At 45.0% G+C, this 19,758-nt stretch overlaps 2 protein-coding genes and 1 non-coding gene across 6 annotated transcripts in view; 1 reads left to right on the top strand and 2 right to left on the bottom strand.

The window, feature by feature from the left end:
* BRD3 (bromodomain containing 3) overlaps positions 1 to 6,799 on the bottom strand; it is a 45,508-nt gene extending 38,709 nt beyond the window's left edge. Inside the window, exons 1-3 of one of the 4 annotated variants that reach the window (XM_032708579.1) lie at positions 6,677 to 6,799; positions 4,021 to 4,170; positions 79 to 173 (exon numbers count right to left, since the gene is read on the bottom strand). The gene's annotated coding sequence lies outside the window, so the exon portion shown is untranslated. Of the gene's footprint in view, positions 1 to 78; positions 174 to 4,020; positions 4,171 to 5,980; positions 6,162 to 6,676 lie in introns of those variants that run through there. The other 3 variants (XM_032708578.1, XM_032708580.1, XM_032708582.1) reach the window with 3 other exon arrangements.
* Positions 6,510 to 18,222, top strand: WDR5 (WD repeat domain 5). Its single transcript, XM_032708583.1, has 14 exons — positions 6,510 to 6,667; positions 8,341 to 8,531; positions 9,338 to 9,446; positions 10,754 to 10,827; positions 11,742 to 11,831; positions 12,219 to 12,308; positions 13,009 to 13,092; positions 14,000 to 14,055; positions 14,213 to 14,259; positions 14,409 to 14,484; positions 14,819 to 14,852; positions 15,575 to 15,649; positions 15,907 to 15,994; positions 17,030 to 18,222. Exons 2-14 carry the CDS (start codon positions 8,451 to 8,453, stop codon positions 17,128 to 17,130), a joined length of 1,005 nt encoding a protein of 334 aa, XP_032564474.1. The 5' UTR covers positions 6,510 to 6,667; positions 8,341 to 8,450; the 3' UTR covers positions 17,131 to 18,222.
* Positions 18,223 to 19,550: 1,328 nt separating this feature from the next.
* On the bottom strand, positions 19,551 to 19,678 carry LOC116797296. Its single transcript, XR_004360610.1, has one exon. It is a non-coding gene; the product is annotated as a U6atac minor spliceosomal RNA (small nuclear RNA).
* Between the last annotated feature and the right edge of the window lie 80 nt (positions 19,679 to 19,758).

Genomic DNA, 19,758 nt, shown 5'->3' with positions numbered 1-19,758 from the left:
AGAAAGGCAGAGACAAGAAAAGCCAGAGAGCATAAACATGTGAGAGCACAAAGCCCTCCAAGCTGGCAGGGCACTCACCTCACAGAGGAACATGCACAAGTTAAATATTGGAGTTTGATCCTCACTGCAAATCCACATGCAAGACCAGCTTGTCAATGAAGGGTGTATCCAAACTGCAACCCAAAAGCAGTCTCCAATTACACCTTATCCGTCCTTATCTCACCCAGGGTGGGTGTAAGACAAGTTTCATACCAAATTGTAATGTTCATTACGCATCAGGCTGAACAGGCAAAACAGTTCACATGGGAAACTGTCCCCAGAGGTTTCACCACTATCAGCTTTCAACCTGGAACACACGAGTCACTCACACACCTACCTGCAGATCTGCAAACTTGTGCTTGAAGAACCCCACTGCATCCTCCAAGGGATTAGGAAAGCAAACATATTTTGGGATCCCTAAAGCCTTCTTTATGCAAGGCAGTGAGTTGAGATAATGGTTTAGCCAAACAGGCACAGGCTGACTCAGTTTGAATAAACCCCATAGGAGGTACAGTGAAATCAAATCAGAACAATTCAAGCTCGAATTACCTAGCCCAAAGTAAAAGCACTTCAGCCAAGGAAAAGATAGTTGCAATCTCTAAATTAAATTCTGAACTGATTTTGTCACACAGTTTCAGGCACAAGATGTAACAGTCTGCTTCTTCTGAAACACCTTAACATCAGCTTTTTCTGTAAAATGCAAGACTACAGCAGCAGGTTTTTTACCTCCTCCTGCTCCCCGAGCTCAGAGGAGCATCCAAGATTCACCCAGAGCCTTTTGATTGGCCTCTGTGGTCTCTTATGTTGCACCTCCAGTTACCCAATTAGTACCTTGTTAACGAACACCTGCCATGTATTTATTCCTCCTGTTGCAGTACTTTTAACCCATAATGAACAGTGGTACCAACATGCTTCTCAAAAGCTTCGTGCACAGGCTTCAACAAGAGAAATGTTATTTGTGCAAACCCACGTGGTTTTCAGGGCTGTTAAACACTGGCAGTTTTTGCTTCTCTGCTCTTGGAGTCTTGATTCTTTTCAAAACAAGAGGGGATGGAAGCAGAAAAGGGAGATATTTGTTTCTGAGATGAGTTTTGTGAGGACTGGCCACACACAGTGCCTGGTGTGACTGCACCCAACAGTATTTCACAGGACTCAGGAGCTGCTGGGAACACTAACCTAGAGCACCAATTTTCTGACCTTTGCTGTAGGTACTAACTGCAAGCTTCTGATTTTTACCTCACCATTCAGCACTGTTTCACCATCAAAACCACAGTTCCCCACTGCAGGGGAGCTCTTTGTTAGTATTTGCACTTGGGATTTCCAAGTGGAGAAGGCTGCTGAAGGGGTATGAATACCAAACTGGCATTGCATTCTGGCCCTCCATCTCTGGGCACATCCCTAGGCACGCTGTACATGCACATGACAGGCTGATTTGAGCTCCACACGCCTCCAGGCAGCCAAATTTGGCCATTCTGACTATTTTGTCAGCCATCAGCCACCATGGGCTCCAAGAGACCTCACACAGCAGCAGACTCACAGCAGCTGCTATCTCTAGAGTGGATGTTAAACGTTATAAAAAGGGAATTTATTCAATAACAGCCATGTTTGGGATAAAGACATAATAGTGCCCAAATAGAAGATTGCTTAAAAACGTGTAGTAAATATCTGGGATTATGTGATTCTGATCATCCCAGTGGCAGGGAGAAGGGTGTTGAACACAAGGGGATAAATGCTCTTATTGCAACAAGAGAGTCATCTTTTCCAATGATCATCTTCACTGTAGTGGCAGGATTTCCTCGATTGAGTAAGTGCTATTCAGTAAGTTAAGGATGACAGGACTAGGGCAGAGGTTTGAAACAATAATTGCAGTTTTTTCTTCTGTAGTACCTTTCATCTGTGGAATTCACAACAATGCAATAATCCTCCTAACAGCTTTTGTAGGTAAGGAAATATTATGACTCCTGTTTTTCAGCTGAGGAAGCTGAGAGGGAATATGATGATGCAGAGAATCATGGGCAGAGTCAGAATTGGGACTCAGCTCTTCTGACTCATTCTTTGTAATTCTGAGAGCCTGGACACACCAGTTGGTGAGGCCACCCTGGTTACTTACTCCTGGGAATGTGATAGTGCCTGTAGAACCTTTGTCTCTTTGGTGTTCACTCTTCATCTGGAAAAGGGTGAGCAGAGGCTCCAAACTGGGAACCCAGGAGCCAGGATGTCTACAATCCCCCAAAGGCACAGCACTGTGCTATTTGAAGGGAAGACAGGAAAGAATTGAGCAATCCAAGACCCAAAGGACCTTGTAAGTGTTCATCTGCAAAGAGCAGTTTTGATTATGATCTGAACGGTGGCCTGGAGACAGCCAATATCCAATGAAGGCTCCAGAGTGGATTTAAATAATGTTCTTCCAGACTGGAAGTTCTCAAACCAGAGAAACAGAGGTGAATGGCTTCCACTGCAAAGGACAGGAAGGGCATGAAGAGCCCACAGAATATTCTGTCTGACCTTGGTGAGTCTTATCAGGATGTAGCTTTACTTGGAGGAGCTGGAGACTGGGCTACTGTGGGCTAAGGTGTGTATGTATGGAAAGAAGCAGAGCAAAGGCCTAAACTACTGTGGGAGAGAAGAAAGGGACATGACCACAGAGTTTGGGAATGGAAGGGAAAATGCCCAGCCAACAGGGCTACGTATCTTTGGCCACAGTAAATATGTTTCTTTGGAAATTACCTGCATCTAAATGGTTTTGTCAGACATTGAGTGGGATGAATGAACCCAGCACCTGCTGGTAGCACAGTGGTTTGCACAGGTAAGCAAGCCTGTGAATAGTGGGTGCTACTGAGCTGGCAGTTTAAACCAACAGACACTAGAACATGGTAGATTTCAGCTGGCCAAAGCCCTAAAGGATTCCTGTGTGTTTCCTCACTTTTCCTCCTGCCCTCTCACAAAGACTGGAGAGAACAGTGCAAAGATGCTCTAAACACATGGTGACTCTTTCAAGCATCTTGATTCGTAGATTACAATGAATAATAAATATACCCAGATTTCACCAGAACTGTTTCAGGGGTGTGAGTCCATTGTATAGAACTGTCCATTCGTTGTGGTTGCAGCCATTTGCACCAGCCAAGAATGGAGCTCCTGATTCACACAAGTGCTGAGAACCTGCTGCTCCAGTTGAAGTGGCTGGGAGAGGCAGGCTGTCATCACGTCTGGCAGAGAGACCGTGTGTGACTCAGTCTGGGGCTCTCAAATCAGCAGCCTTTATGCATTAACTTGGCTGTGACTTCCACTGGGGGGAATTTGCACTGAATGATATGGTGCAGCACGCTGCAGGAACTCCAGTCCTCTGGGAAGTCCTACCTGCTCTTCAAAATCATGGGCTGTTTCTTAACAGGTCTTTACTAACGGGGAGTTTGATACATGCAGCGTTCAATGATATTACACTGAAGGCAGTTCTTCAACTTCCACAGGCCCCTCATGGCCAGACTAAGTGTGTCTACACATCCCTCACAGGCCAGAATGAATCCAATCCCACCTGCTCTCCACTGGGGGAAGATTTCTTAGTTTTAAATGAACAAATGTTGGCAGTGATGCAAGCAAAGCTCGTAGTGCAGTGGGGGAGGTAGAAATATCATCCTGGAAAAGGTTCAGTGTTTGTTTTTAAATCCCAGAAGAAACATATGAATGTGATGTATCTGGGATTTAGAAAAAAAAAACCCACGTAGCAGCATGTTAGGAACCACCCAGAAACAGCTCTGTGTCAGGGATCAGCTGCTCTTTAGAAGCCTAAAAGATGCAGCAGGTCTCTCATGACTTCTTCCTCCCTGTTTCTTGAGCAGAGTGTAACACACAGCAAGGCTGTTCTGCGCCTCCTCTGTCTGCTGAGAGGCCCAAGCAAACAAAACTCTGAGCTGAGATTACCAATTGTGCCAAAACATAAACATGGACTCACACAGCTTGTGAGCTTAGCGCCTTATTACTCACCACTACAAACGTAAGCACGAGCTGGTTTGCAGCAGGCAGGTCTAAAGAGCAGGTCCAGCATGTACTGAATTTACTGGGAGCTTTTCCACAAACAATAATGTCCTTTGGATCAAATCTGCAGGACTGGGTTAGTTCTGGTCTTGGCAGAACCTGTGACAAAATCATATACGTTAGTCATAGCAGGAGCCACGGCCCCAGCTCTGTTCCTGACACCCTAAAGCCATCCCAGAAGCAGGTACTTCCTTCAAATCTGAGCCACTCGTGGACTATTCTTTCCCTTTCATCATTATGGGAAGCTGCTCTCCCCCAAAAAAGCCTCAGACAGGTGTCTTTTCCAGTGCACTTGGCAGGTCACCAAGTTCAGGCTATTTTGAACCAAATGGAATGGAAGGTTTTGCGAGGGAGAAGCCTGCCAAGCCCCACTCTTTTCCAGAGAGGGAATTTGGACAGATGTCACATCCTGCTGATCCCAGCTGTGGCAGCCTGGCTGGAGGAGCAAGAAAGACCCTCACAGATGACTCATAACCATCAAGTTAAATTTCATCCAAATTTCTGTCCATGCAAAGCCCTGGGTCCTCACTTTCTGCAGTCCCAAAGCAATGTCCCTGCTCTCTGAGTTGTCTTTCTCTGCGAGTTCCAAGCTGTCAAAAACCCAGCCTGGCACGGGATCAGGTACTTGGCCAAATGGAGTTTATCACACTTGAAACTTGTTTAAAAATCTCTGTTACACTTAGAAGCTAAAGGGTTGTTTAGGACTACAATTAATTTGTAATTTTTCAGGTTCCAGAGAGATATTATTCATCATAGGTGAGGGGTTTTATACATGCATATATCTTTATTATCCATATACATAAATATATAACGCAAAAATTTCCAAAGCAGACACTGAGAGGCAAAATACAAACTTTTATCTCCAACATGAAAGAAACAAAAACACTCTGTCACAAGAAAGTTCTATAAATAGCATTATACTGCTGATTTGATTTGTGTTCTCTCATTTTACTTCATATTTATTTTTTAAAAAACTGAAAACTTTAAGTTAAAACCATGTGGAAGCATCACCAACAGAAACTGAACTGGATTTATTTCTTAATATTGTTCTGGTGACTTTGCAGTTTCTTCTAACTGTTTTACCTCCCTGAAGTTAGAAGGCAGGGCTAATTTTCCAGACTTCTGCTGTGGGATTCCAGCCTGAAGGAGAAGGGCCTTGGCTTCACTCTACCACAGGATTTTTTCAGCTTTTCTTTTCCTTTCTCAACTGCCACTAGAATTTTTGGAACCTAAATATCTTCCTGTGTTAAAGGGCCAGTAGATGACACGTGTCTCTTTTTCTTCCCTCTTAAATGAAAGCAGACTGCAATGTGTGCTGTGTGGGTTCAGAAAAAACCTACTGCTCTCCAGAAAAGTGCTTAAACACATCTTTTGTAAGTTGTGTTGGCTGTTTGGGCTTAATGAATTAAATGCTTTTATGAGTCAGGACTTTTGTGTGCTGATACACTGAGAAAACATCTTAGCCTTGCCTTAGATATCCTCTCACCCAGGCAAAGATTACAGTGTTCAATGGCTCACACATCAGGCTCGTGCATTACAGAATCATTTAGGTTGGAAAATATCTCCGAGATCATCAGCTCCAACCTCTGACCATCACTTTGTCAACCAGACCAGAGCACTGAGTGCCACATCCAGCTGTTCCTTGGACACCTCCAGGGGTGGTGACTCCACCACCTCCCTGGGCAGTCCCAGTGTTTAACGGCAGTTCCTCACATTCCAGCGTTTAACAACCCTTTCCCTGAGGAAATCCCTCCTGGTGTCCAGCCTCAACCTCCCCTGGCACAGATTGAGGCCGTGTCCGCTCGTCCCGTCCCGTGTTCCCTGGGAGAAGAGGCTCATTCCTACCTTACAGAGGTTATTATAGACATCATATAGACATTATTATAAGCAGTATACAGACATTATAGACCTTATTACAGGTATTATGGAGACATTGCTGCCGTGCGAATTTGCTTGCTCACACCACAGCAGCTTTCATCGGAGGTTGCTGCCGTGTGCATCCCACCTGCACTCATGCACCCCAACGACACCCAACCCTCTCCCAGCCGGGCTCAACGGAGCTCCAACGACCGCGGAGCCGTGGCCGCCCATTCCCTGTCTGCCTGCGTGTCCGCCTGGGCCTGGTTTTCCCACACGGGCTGGACGTGACCCTGTTTCCCACACGGGCTGGACGCGACCCGCACCCACGGGGGCCACGCGGCACAGGCAGCAGCGGGCGCCGGGAGCGAAGGGAGTGAAGGGAGGGAGAACCGAGGAGAAAAGGGAGGGAAGGGAGGGAAACGAAAGGAGAGGAGGGAAAAGAAAGGAGGGAGGGAGGGAAGGGGCGGGCCGGGACCCCGCCCGTGCGCTCTTTTTGGCTCTCGGGCCGCTCCGTAGCGCTCCCGGGAGAGAGCGGCATTGTGCGGCCTCCGCGCCGCCCCGCGCAGGCGCCCTGCCCGCCTTCCCCGCCTGTGGCGGACCCGGACCCGCCGCCGCCGCCGCGTCCCCCCCTCTCCCCTCCCGCGGCCGCGCTCCTCCCTCGCCGCGGAGGAGGCGGCGGCCGCCCCCCTCCTTCTCCTCCTCCTCCTCGTCCTCCTCCCCTTCCCCATCCCCCCCGGTAAGTCACCGAGCAGCCGGCGGGCTCCTCTCCGGGCTCCTCTCTCCCGCCTCTCCATCTCCCGCACCGCCCCGGGGGGGGTTTCTCCCCTCACGGCCGTTGCCCGCGCGCGGCGCCGCCGCCTCCCCTCCCCTCCCTCCGCTCCCCTTCCCGTTCCCGCAGGCGGCGCGCGGAGCCCGCCCGGCCCCCCCTCTCCCCCCCCAATACCCCCGCCCTCCAGACACCCCCCCCCCCCATCTTCCAGAATTTGGGATCCCCACACCCCCTTCCCAGAGCGAGGGCGGGCAGGGAAGGGGCGTTCGGGGGCCTGGGAGGAGAGGAGGGGCTGAGGGGTGTTATCGGTACCGCGTGCCTGGCGGCGGGGGATGCGCTGGGATGTGCTGGGAGCATCCCCCCCTTCCCCCGGGAGTGATATCCCCCCCGGGGAATGGAGGTGCTTCCCACGGGAATGGAGAGACCCTCGGGCATGGAGAACCCCCCCGGGAATGGAGCCCTCCTCCCGCAGGGCCGGGCAGTCGGTGTCCGTGCTCTCCCGAGCGCCCAGATCAGCTCCATGTGAAAAGGAGCAGATCCGCGTTAGGAAACTTTAATTTCTCGTCGTGGCCCCCCCCCCCAGATTTGCCCGGGGAGGGTCTCCCTCAGTGGAGATACTCTGGACGCGATCCTGTGCCATGTGCTCTGGGATGGCCCTGCTGAGGCAGGGAGGTGGGAGCAGATGACCCAACCTCGCCCATCCTGGGATTCTCTGCTCTCCCCTGCCGTGCACAAGGCTGGGTACTGCCCGCAGGCAACTGGTAGCGCCCTGGTCTGCACCCTCCCGGGAAGGAGATGCTTGGAATGCCAGTGGATCCTGAGAGCAAATGCTCTTGCTCCCAAATGTGCTGCCACCAGCAAAAGGAGAGGCAGCAGCGCTGGGATATTGTGAGCGCGCCTGGAAGGCAAATCCTGGCAGTGTGAGCTGGGGGTGATTCTGATCCTGAGCTGAAATGTAGCTGAGCTGCAGTGGAGATTTGTTCCCTCTGCAGCATCAGCCCTGATTACCAGATCCTGGCACTGCACTCTGTCAGGTTTTGTTACAGAAAGGGAGTCTGGAGGGACTGATCCAAGGCTGCTTCCAGTCAGGGGGAAGTCTTGGGTGTAGAAGGGCATAGTTTGATGGTCAAACTGTTGAAGAGGGAAACATGAGACCAAAATATTTGCATTTTGAGGTGAAAGGAATCTAGCAGGATCTTAAGCTTTGGAAGTGCTGGCTATTTTTTATCTTCGTTGTGGTCTTGTATTTTCTACCTTAATAAAATAAAAAGGCCTTGCACTGTTCCTTCCATCTTTCATGCAGACTTTTGTATTTACCGTGTACTAAGTGCTTGTTAAAAGTGTTTTGGGTTATGTGATACAGAAACCCTGCCACACCTCAAAGCTGTTGTGCTTTATTTCTATTTGGAGTGGGGCAGAGTGGGAAAAAGCTTTCCAAGGAGCGATCAAAGGACGTGGCTTGGGTTCTTGGCCTTGTGCATGAGTAGGTCTGAAGGCCTAAAATACTGCTGTGTTGCTCAACAGATAATAAACAGGGTTTTCATACTTGTTTCTGGCAACCTGCACTTAGACCAATCTCACTCTTCTGGCTGCTGAGTATCTTTTTGACAGCTAATGAGAATATTTTGTTTTCCTTCCAGGTTTTCCTTTCAGTGCGGTTCTCCTCTCCGTGGCAAGAGCTGCCTTTTGAAGCAGCACATTCATTCTCCCCTTCAAGCACCCATAAGTCTCATTTGCCAGCTCCAGAACCATGGCAACAGAAGAAAAGAAGCCAGATGCAGAATCCACCAAAACACAATCTACTCCTTCCTCCTCCACCAATCAGAGCAAGGTGTGTGTGGGGCTCCAAACAATATCCCTGTAAATACACATGGAACTACCTGCATATTGAACAGCCAGGCCACAATTAAGGATTTGAATTCTCATGTAGATTAAGATCTTCTCCATGTCTCTGCTCCTGCTGTTGTGCTGAGGATTTTATGGGAAAAGTGGATGGAGTGCAGGCTCTCCTGTAGTGCTCGGAGTCTTTTTGGTCCTAAGGAAGTTCTTGCCTCTTGTCACTCTGAGGGTGACAAAGGCAGGTTGTTTGTATCCTTGGAATGCCTGAAGGTGACTGGAGAATCAGTGAATGTGTGATCATAGTTGCAGCATGGGGAAACAGTTATTCAGGTTCTTTGAAGCCTGCAGATGCTCAAAGGAGATGATATTCTCTTACCCTGAAGCCTTTGCAAAGGGTGGAAAGGGTAAAAGGGGGATTTTAGGGGCACGGAGAAGTTGGCCTGTGATTTAATTCATGATAGAGGTAAAAACTGCAAACACTTAAAAGCACTGCAAGGATCAATGACCAGGAGTGTTATTTTGAACTGCCAAGCACTTTGTGGTTGGACTGTTGGATTATTCTCACCTGTTTGTTATTGGCTTGGATGGAATTCATATCAAGGATGAGTTGGTGTTGTGCTTGAATCATTAAGGCCCTAGACAGAAAGGGAGCTTGGAATTAGAAGGGAAGAGGAATGTAAATGCTGGAATCTCTGTTGTGGTGAATATCCCCATGATCCATTCCTGTGTGCTGACCAGAGCTGGTCACTGAGATGCTAAATTTGGAATTTAGCTCATTCACATGCATTTTTCTTACAGCCTGCTCCAGTAAAACCAAACTATGCTCTGAAGTTCACATTAGCAGGACATACAAAGGCAGTGTCATCAGTCAAGTTTAGTCCTAATGGAGAGTGGCTTGCCAGCTCCTGTAAGTATTGCTTGCTTTTTAACTCATCTCAAACATGCAAACATAAGCCTTGGAGAAGGGCCTGTCTTTAGTGTTGCCTCCATCAGGTAGGGAAGGGATGTAGCGTCGTGGTTTTTCTTAAAGGAGTGATACCAAAGCTGTCAGTCTTTGAAATAATCTGATTTGAGCTGTTTAAGTTCTGTTACTTTGAACACTGGATCTTTTCTGCATTTCCAGGTTGGAGAATCCCATTCAGCTTGCCTTATTGAGCAAATGGGCAAAACCAGGCAGGGTTCTTTCCCTGTGCAAAGGAAACCCTTGAGCTTTTCTGTATTGCTAAAGACGTGGCTTAAGCTTTTAATTTAAACTTTGTGTACAGTATCTCCAGGCAAAGCTGAGCTCTGGGAAATAAGGAAGGTGCTTCTGGGCTGTAAGTGTGATACAGAGGACTGGCCACGTGCTTCTGTCCTGTGTGCCTGTGGTGTTTGGTGGTCAGAGCCTTTGGTTACCCCAGTGAAATGCAGAAGGTTGTTATAAATAGTATTTCACTTCTTGCTCTCCTAAGTGATAGAACGAGCCCTCTTCCTGTTAGCTTTGGTATTTCATAATATTTTTTTTTTGGTGTTCAGCATTTGACAGCTTTCCCTTGCAATGTGTTTAGATGACCCTCAGTGATCCAGAGAGGATCCATGTACAAGGAAAAGGGCAGTTGAAAAGGGCCACTGGAACGTCTTCCAGACATGGGAATGACTTGGGGCTTTGACTTAACTGCAAACAGCCTCGATAAGACCAGTGCAGTGTGCCACATAAATCATTCTTATGTTCAAGTGTCCTCATAAGAGTCCCCCTTTCTCCCCTGCCCAGGTTTTCCAACCTCTACATCTGGCAAATATCAACTTTTTTCTCTGGAGTACGTTTTGCAAGTTAGCATGGATAATATGTTTGGGTTTCTGCAGGCATTAATTCATTCCAGCTTGTGGTGTGATTTTAGTTCTTTTTGGGGCAAAAGCCTTTCAGCATTCCCATGGACCAGCACTGTTTTACTCATGGCAATCTAAAACAAAAGTAGAAACCCAAGTTGTCATGAGAGAAACTAAAGCTGCTGGAGACTCTCTGCATTCCAGGCAGCTTATGTAACCTCAGCTGCTGCAGCCTGGCCTGGAGGAAGCTGTTCTTTACCAATTCCATATCACCTTATTCATGGAGGTCTGCTCGGGGAGGGAGAGCTGCCCAGGGCCTGCAGAGATGGAGTTACTGTGTTTCCTCCCACCTAGAAGGGGCAGCTCTGCCCGTGCTGTTAATCTCTGAACTGCCACATTGTTTTCCAGCTGCTGACAAACTCATTAAAATTTGGGGAGCGTATGATGGCAAGTTTGAGAAAACAATATCTGGTCATAAACTGGTAAGTGTAAAGGGATTGCTGTATGAATTTACTTCTAAAGAATTTTGCTTTCTTCTCCTCCTCCTCCTCCTCCAGAAGTTTCTATTCTGTGTTAGTTTGGCTCGTGTAAAAGGCTTGTTCTTCAGTCTTGCTTTGTAGTTCTTTGTTTATACAGTCCTGGAATTGCTGGAGTAATGCTGGGTCAGGCTGGGAATATGGGTGAATTGCAGGCTGATGATGGAGTACCTGCTTGCTCCCTGCCCAGGCAGCTCCTTTTGTCCCTGAATTCAAGGAGAACCCACCTCAGACACAGGGCAGGGCATTCCTGGGTGAAAATCCATGTAACACTGTGTCCTGTTCCATCTTTCCTTTGTGTATGGAACAAAATGACTTGCCTTTTAAGGAGACTGAATTTTCCTTGTGGGTTTGCCTACATAAACAGAACACTTACTCATTCTGCAAAGTTCTAAAGAAAACACAAACTCCCAAACCCTTTGGTGTTGTTTCTTAAAGTTTCTCAAGCACTGAAGTTTTATGAGCAGAAATGAAGATTTACCAGTAGAAAACCCACTAGAATCTTCTTCCCCAACCTTTGGGGACTCAGACCATAAAGAGCAGCCATTTGTCACGAAGAAAAGCCACTTACTCAGATTAATTTTCATAGCATTCTGTTTATGAATTCCAACAAAGGGTTTTGTGGCCACAGTAAGAACCGTGTGAACAAGTCATTGGTGTTTTCAGAGTATATGGCTCAGCTTAAAATGAACATATGTTAAAGGAGCTCTTAACCCAGTGAAATCACTGAATTCCTGGCTCTCAGGGCTGAGTTTTCATTCAGGCTTCAGCTGTGAATGTAATATGCAGTCTGTGTTTTCCATTTTTCTGTATCGCTGAACAAACAGAGCTGAGAAGAGAATTGTTTTCCTTTGTTTTAGGGAATCTCTGATGTTGCTTGGTCATCAGATTCCAACCTTCTTGTCTCTGCCTCCGATGATAAAACTCTCAAAATATGGGATGTAAGCTCGGTAAGAGCAGGAATTGTTATTTACCTTCATTTTTTCCAACACTGGCTTCTTTACTATGTTTTTCTGAGAGACAGCCTGATGTGCTTTGATGAGAGGTAGAGTTTTAAGCTCTGGCTCCTCTGCTCTTGGAAAGAGGGGGATAGTTAGGTCTGTTAAGCTGCCTGGGTCTCCTGAGTAGCCCAAAGGGTTTGCATCTTATCTGCAATAATTAAAAATATGTTGAAATTTTTCTTTCCTGTTTAGTTGTAGCTGGTCCTCTGCCCATCTAAATCTGGGGATAGAGGTGATTTCTTTATGTCTTGCACAGTGATTAACCTTAATGTGGCTTAGCTGAATGCATTTGTGGTGTTGGAGGGTGCTGTACATTTAACTGAAATTTTATTTCAGGGTAAGTGCTTAAAGACATTGAAAGGGCACAGTAACTACGTTTTCTGCTGCAACTTCAACCCTCAGTCAAACCTCATCGTTTCTGGCTCAGTGAGTGATTTATTTATCTTTTTTTCCCTTTGTGGAAAGCAAGTACTGCACACTCTGTCACCTGTCACTAAAGGGACAGACAGGTTCTTTAGGGATCCTTGGCAGAACGATGGCAGCACTAAATGATAGTTACAATTACACCTTTATTTTCTTAACATGTTATTATGATTAATAGAGCAGACATTTATGATTAGAATGGCACAGGATTTCTACAAGCTGAATCAATGTGCTACAATTTATAAATAGTGAATACAGAATTTATAATACAACTTGACTTATAGTTTCTAATCGCCTAGACCCTAATTTAACTCAAGTGTGACTTCTAATCACCTGGACCCTCTGCAGAGCAGGTCAGACCTTAGTACATGGTTGGGAAATAATATAAAATGAAAGAATATGAGTCATCCAATCCATTTAAATTCTGTCTTCCCCCACATGCACATCTTGTAGTTAGATGAACTGCTGCCTCTGCCTGGGGACATACTCAAGCCCTCAACCATCCTGAACGTGCAGGTTTCCTACACGGAGAGGAGTTCAGGGAGCTGTTCCCAGTCTGTCATTCCTGCTCAGTGCAGTGCCTGTGTCCTGGGCTTTCTGATCCAGCTGGAGGGAGGCACGTGCCATAGCCAAGCTGTAACATCTTGCATGCCTTGAGCAGGTGCTTCACTAAAACCACCTTGTGCCTTTCTTCCACCTCCAGTTTGATGAAAGCGTGAGGATATGGGATGTGAAAACAGGGAAGTGCCTCAAGACGTTGCCTGCTCATTCTGACCCAGTTTCAGCTGTAAGTGCCTCACGATAAATGAACACACAATAACATGCTTATTTTGTTCAGCAGAGCTCCTGTCCTGCCTCTCTAGAGGAGGGGGTTGGGTTCTGACTGTTACCAAACCCTTACACAGCGTCGAGGCCGGGCTGTGGTCATTGCTCAGTGGGGATGAAATGAAGAGTGTTTTCTCTGAGATCTGTGTGGATTTTGGTGCTGGGTGTTAACATGAATAAACCAGAGGTGTGCCAGTCATACCTGAGGCTGGCAGTCATGCTGGGACACAGATTTGTGGTCTCTTGATGCTCAAGAGAACAACCTGGATGTCTCTTGCCTTCGTGTTTCAACCTATTACCAAAGTCCAGAGTGGGGTTGCTCCCTGGAACGCTCTTGTTTGAAATCTCCTTCATTTAACAGGTGACATAAACTCAGAATACAACAGTGTCCATTCAAATGAAAGAGAAAAATAGGTGTTCATTTCTTAAATGCTTTTGAAATGGAGAAAACTGGAAAAAAAATGATCCTCAGATGTGTTGAATCGTGGCTACAGTAACATGATCATTCTGCCTTGCATAGAAGATATTTCACACTCAAAAATATACCTTAGTAGTGGTAATTCTTTAAAATAGCTGCATTTTGAGGTGTATAAAGGCAATAAATTGACCTTAAAACATACAAGTGGCTACATAAGAGGTTAAATTCCACGCCCTTAAAATGATAAGGTACAATCCCCAGGTTGGAACCTGCTGATGCTGTCTGAACAGAGTCTCTGTGTGGTCATGTGTTCTTAGCTTCTGAAGAAACCTGTATTCCATGTCAGTGATGGAGGATAAGGACTTCAGTGGAACTTAAAGATCAAATGTTTATGAACATCAGTGAAGTTATTGATTTTAATAATTAATATTTAGTGTTAATAACATTACAGGTGCATTTCAATCGTGATGGATCCCTGATAGTGTCAAGTAGCTACGATGGACTGTGGTAAGTGATTATTTCTTGTCTGTGTCACTCTTCAAACCTTTTGCATTTCAAAAAAAGACCTTTTTTTTAAAAAAAAAAAAGCCTTTGTATTTGTAATGTTGAAATTGGAACAAAGATTTCAAAACCAATAGTAATGGCTGTTGTGTGTTTTTTATAGTCGAATCTGGGATACAGCATCAGGCCAGTGCTTGAAAACACTGATTGGTAAGTAGAAATATTTCCTGTCTGGGCTCTATTTTTTGCTGTTGTGACACAGATATTCTGTTTCAGTGAAACAAATTAATGTCAAAAGGAGTTCTCTGCCAGTGAGACAATACAGCTGTGCACTAATAATGCTTTTAATTTCACTGTAGATGATGACAACCCTCCTGTGTCTTTTGTGAAATTCTCACCAAATGGCAAATACATATTAGCTGCAACTTTGGACAAGTAAGTATTTAAAAAAAAAAGAGAAAAACACACAAGCTTTGAGTGTTGGGTTTCAGATAATACTTTATTTTGCTGCTCTTTGGCTGCCATAGTAATGCTGCTACACGACTTTATATATACTGGGTTTCTTGGAGGAGAATATGAGTGGTATGGCAGTAAAATTGATACTTTTGGGTTAACTAACCCTGCATTCTGAAACCAGGCTAATATGATCCATGTAGACTTTAAGAAATCTGGTGTGGAGAAATTTTTTTCTGCTGATAAGAAACTGTCAGATTAAAAAAATCCCTCAGAACTAAAATCTTTTGTTTTTCTTTTATATATTTTTTTTTAGCACTCTTAAACTTTGGGACTACAGCAAAGGAAAGGTAATTCTGTCTCACTATGTAGACTTGGCTAAGCTTATAGGAAAACCTGGATTTCATTTGTGCTGTTTGAACTTGTTTAACATTTTATGAGTACTATAGAAAAAAAGTGTTAGTACTTCTTTATTAGAGAGGACATGATTTTTGCAGGGCCTGTTGCAATAGGACTAGGGGTGATGGTTTTAAACTGGAAGAGGGTAGATTTAGACTAGATTTAAGGAAGAAAATGAGGGTGGGGAGGCCCTGGCAGAGGTTGCCCAGAGAAGCTGTGGCTGCCCCATCCCTGGAAGTGTCCAAGGCCAGGTTGGACAGGGCTTGGAGCAACCTGGGCTAGTGGAAGGTGTCCCTGCCCATGGGCAGACCTTTAAAGGTCCCTTCAAACTCAAATTATTCCATGATTCTCTGGCTAAAGATGCCTTTGAAAAGAAAAGAAATTAAAATATTTGGCTCCCACATAGGCCTGGGACATTAAGTACAGCAATATTTCTGCATTTTTCTCTTTATGAACAATGCATTGCCTTTGATCTTTTTCACTGTGGTAATGGGACAAATTTAGAGCTTTATTTTTTTTGTGTTCTAGGGCAGAGATGCCCTCTGCATCCTCTAGATAAGTGGCAGGGTGAGAAACAAGGCAGATATGTTTAGTCTTTTCTGCCAAGAGTTTGTCCTTGACTGAGAAAACTCCCTCCCAGCTGCATTAATGACTTGTGACTCTTCACTTCCAGTGCCTGAAGACATACACAGGACACAAAAATGAGAAGTACTGCATATTTGCCAATTTCTCTGTTACTGGTGGAAAGGTTGGTGGTTATTTGTTTCTTTATTTTTACCAGTGTGCCATTTTTACTGCTTTTCTCTGTAGATAAACAAGTTTGGGGCTGGAAACCTCCTTTGGTGGGTGCTGGTTCACAGGTATCTGTGTCTCTAGGTGGACCCTCTCTCCCATTGCAGGCTCCCTGACTTTTCCTCTTTTTCCCTTTCATATGATGACAATGAAATGTTTACTTTTACAGATCAGAAAGATTAAAATAACTGTGTTTTCTCTCTGCCCCTCCAGTGGATCGTGTCTGGGTCAGAAGACAACCTGGTTTATATTTGGAACCTTCAGACAAAAGAGATTGTACAGAAATTACAAGGACACACAGGTGTGGAAGGGGATTTTGTGTTTATTGATGGGATGTCCCTCATGTCAGCCTGTAATGAGGGCTTAGCTTGAGCATTTTCTCTCTGATGTTTAGTTTTGACTGTCAGACCCATAAATTTTTGACTGGCTGAAGCTTAATTGAACCCTGGGAGTTTGCTCCTTTTTATGAAGGGGTTTTATGGGCATTGAAAATGTTTTAGTCTTTCACTGTGAGAACTTTGACATCAGCTTGCAAAAGAGATTTCCTTGAGGCCAGACCTGGTCAAGATATTTAAGTGACTCATAATGTTAGTGGCTTTGAATTGCCAATTAACACCTTCCAGAGCTGCAGCTGTCAAGGATAAGGGCTGATGTGGACTGTAAATGTCTGTACTTTCCAGACAGACAGACTCTGCCTGGTCTTGAAGGCAGAGGTGAGATGTCACCTGATGGAGACTTAAGTCTGAGTCTTAAGAGAGAGCAGAGTTTTAACTGTGCCAACTAAAAGAGGCTGTGCTGTGGCATCTCAGAGTGCTCAGTCCTTTGCTCTGGGCTGTATTCCATTGTATTTGGGCTGTATTCCATTGATTTAGACTGTAAGTGGGGGCAGTGGCAGCAGGTTTTCATTTTCAGCCCAGTGCAAGGCTCTGAAGTGCTACCTGAGCATTGACTGGCATGTTGGAAATACTTTACATGACAAGAAGAGACTGACCTGGGTTTTGATGAGCTGTGTGAGACATAAGATATAAGCAGGAACTAGAATCTAAAGAGTTCTTACATTTTGAAACCTGTCAGACACTTTCCAGCTACTGCTCTTAATTCTTTCTTACTTGTATTTTCTCTCACAGAGGAGCAACAGTTGTAAAATATTTACAAATAATGTGTTAAATTCTGCTACAAGGAAATAATAACCTGGCTTTGCTGCTTTAATAATAACTTGGCTTTGCTGCTTTAAAACACAGTAGCAACACATGTTAATTTTCAGAAGTGCCTGCCACGAGCCAGGCTTGGTTGCTGCAAATAATTGTGGTTTTATATCTTTCTCTTTCTTGCTTAGATGTTGTCATCTCGACAGCCTGTCACCCGACAGAAAACATCATCGCGTCAGCGGCACTAGAAAACGACAAAACAATTAAACTGTGGAAGAGTGACTGTTAAACGTTCCAGGATTGCTTTAGAGACTGTCAGGAAATTAAAGGAAAAAAAAAAAAGTGTTTTTAAGAAAAAAAAATTACTAAAAAAAAATAAAAATAAAAACAACAAAAACCAAGCCACCCATAAATCCAGTTTGGCAGGAAACCTGAAGAATATCTGACAAAGTGGTTTCTGTTAGTCTTGGCCCAAAGAGAAGGTCTCAGCTCTGCTAGAGCCGGGCAACGTGGTGGGGAAAAAAAAAAAATATATAAAGATGCAGTGTCTCCTTTTGTTGCCTGATGTTTTGGCAGACAAATGGATCATTCTGACGTCGGGTCAGAAGTGTCAGCCTTGTCTTGGACACCCCAAAGATACTGTACTTTATGGTGGCATTGCTTCTGGGCACTGATGCTGCTTCAGGAAGACCTGCCAGCCTACTTTGTACCAGTAAGTTAAGTCACGAGCCTAGAGATGTGTGGAATTTTTTTAAAATGTCTAATTTTTTTTTTTTTTAAAATTTTTTTTTTTTAATTTTTTTTTTTTGTTTTCCAGAATGTAGGTTCTAGTCTCTTGGGAAGTTTCTGTATTGTTTTAAATAGGAGTACTGCATCTTTAAGGGTGCTTCATTTTAAACACTCAGCTCAAACTTTGTGACCAAATAAAACCATGCAGTTCCAGATTTCCCTCTTCCTGCCCCTGCCCTTGACTCCTGTGGTGGAATCTCTTACCTTCTGTATAGTTGCTTACCTCTTGTTACGTGTGTTTAATAGATGCTGTTCTAGAGCAAAGTTACAGTTCTTCTGTTAACCATTAAAATGAATCCTGCTTGTAGTTGTTCTCAGCATACTTTAATTTTTTTTTTTTTCCTCTTCTGGTTCTAAAGCAATGCTCACAGAACACTGTAAAGTTATTTCAATGTAAAAAGAAACAAACCCCAGACTTTTGTATCTTGGAAATCCATCGTATGAAGCTGTATTGCTAATGGCATGACTCTGTATCTATCGCAGCGTTGGTATTTCTTTCCCTTTTTGTCATACCCATGTGGTATTCACACATTCAAAACAAACAAAAAAAAAATACCATATGCCATAATAAAAAGGTGGGATTTTATGTGTATGTTTGTGGTAAGTGTGCTAATGTGAAGTGTCTGTGTCCATAAAGCTCCCCTTAAAAACACCCTTAGAAGGGAGGAGGAGGAACAGCAACGTGGTGTTTTACATCAGCTGTGGAGAAAAAGAGGAACACAAGTCAAAATTTGTGTATTAAGAGGATCAAGTGAAGGTGTCCTCAGCAGAGACATTAGTACAACCCCTCACAGAGAGCTTTAGCCAAGGGGAAAGGAATCTGGCTGCCCTCTCCTTGCAGGCTGAGCAGGGATCCAGGATTTAGCTTGTGCTGGTTAAGAAAGGCACGGAGGCACAAGTTTATTGCACCCAAAGGGTTCTGCTGGAAGAGGATGTTTTGTTCCCAGTGAAGCAGAGACCAATTTTTTTGGTATTGACCTCATGCTTGGTAATAACACAAAATCAATTACAGTACAGACCTCTGTAGTGCTGCCCCGAGGCTGCCTGGCTTTGCCCTCAGAGAAAAAGAGCTGCGAGACATGAGGTACAGCTTTTCTTTTTAAAATATAAAAATAGAGTTCATGTTGAGCTGGTGCTAAAATGGCTATTAATAATATCCCTGGCTTTTGAAGCTTTTCATTACCACCAGGAAGGGACACTGTGTGTCTAGACTTGGTGAGCGTCACCGCTAAAATAATTGATCCATGATATTTTTTTTCAGTCTTCTTGCAGGCCAATGAAACTTTTCAATGCAAGGTGGGGCTGTGCTGCTTTGCAGTGTGGAGAAGAGGGTATTTTACTCCAACAGAGCATTTTAATGTAGATTCAGGAATATTTTCTGGCACAGTACTTCTCGTGTCTCTGTGTGTGAGTGGCTTTGCCCAGCTGTGCTTTGGCTTTCTCTGCCCTGTGAGCCAAAGAGCTATGGAGAAGGGAGATGATTTTCCTGCTGTCAGGAGGAAATCTCTTGAACAGCAGGGCTGGTGGAGCCCTGATGTAAAGGATCTGCCGGAAAGCTGTTCTTTGTAAAGGTTATGTTTAAATCCTTAATATCCCACCTGGGATTAATGCTGGGGCCTATTGGCATGAGCTCTACTTAGCTATAATTATATGCAGCCTGGAGTGGCCGTGGTGGTTTGAGGGCCGGGATCACCTAAAGCGGAGCATTGAAAAGAAGGTTCGTGGATGGGCTGTAGTAGGGGAGGTGTGTTTGGTGCGGGCTGAGAGGGGGGGAGCACATTGCAGCGTGCTGAGGGAGGGCCAGCTCTTTCTTTGGCGCTCTGGGTTTCTGGGCGCGTTTGGGCCGAGGGAAAAGGAGAAGCTGGGTGGCAAAAGCTGCTGCCGGGCTTTTTAAGGTCCGCCCCTCCAAAAAGAGCAAACCGAAAAACATGGTTAGATGCCACGAAGTAGGTGGCAGTGCCTTAACCGTATGTGTGTTGTACAGGCCACTAGGACCTCTTCCATCCTTATCAAGGGGAGTGCTAACCTTCTCTCCTTTCATACAACACACCCAAACTGCTTTTACTACCTTTATTTAAACCTTCAGCAAGCAACTTCTATACAGAACAGAGTGAGGAAATATTTGTGT

The sequence above is a fragment of the Chiroxiphia lanceolata genome, chromosome 21, assembly GCF_009829145.1.
Source record: "Chiroxiphia lanceolata isolate bChiLan1 chromosome 21, bChiLan1.pri, whole genome shotgun sequence".
Taxonomy (NCBI): domain Eukaryota; kingdom Metazoa; phylum Chordata; class Aves; order Passeriformes; family Pipridae; genus Chiroxiphia; species Chiroxiphia lanceolata.
This window is presented reverse-complemented; position numbering and strand designations above follow the sequence as displayed.

What these genes read in the sequence shown, in the direction of transcription:
- WDR5 (XM_032708583.1), top strand. Translation starts at nt 8,451, where the DNA reads ATGGCAACAGAAGAAAAGAAGCCAGATGCAGAATCCACCAAAACACAA. An exon ending in TTAGCTGCAACTTTGGACAA is followed by an intron (nt 14,485 to 14,818) that starts GTAAGTATTTAA and finishes ATTTTTTTTTAG; the next exon opens with CACTCTTAAACTTTGGGACT. An exon ending in GAAATTACAAGGACACACAG is followed by an intron (nt 15,995 to 17,029) that starts GTGTGGAAGGGG and finishes TTTCTTGCTTAG; the next exon opens with ATGTTGTCATCTCGACAGCC.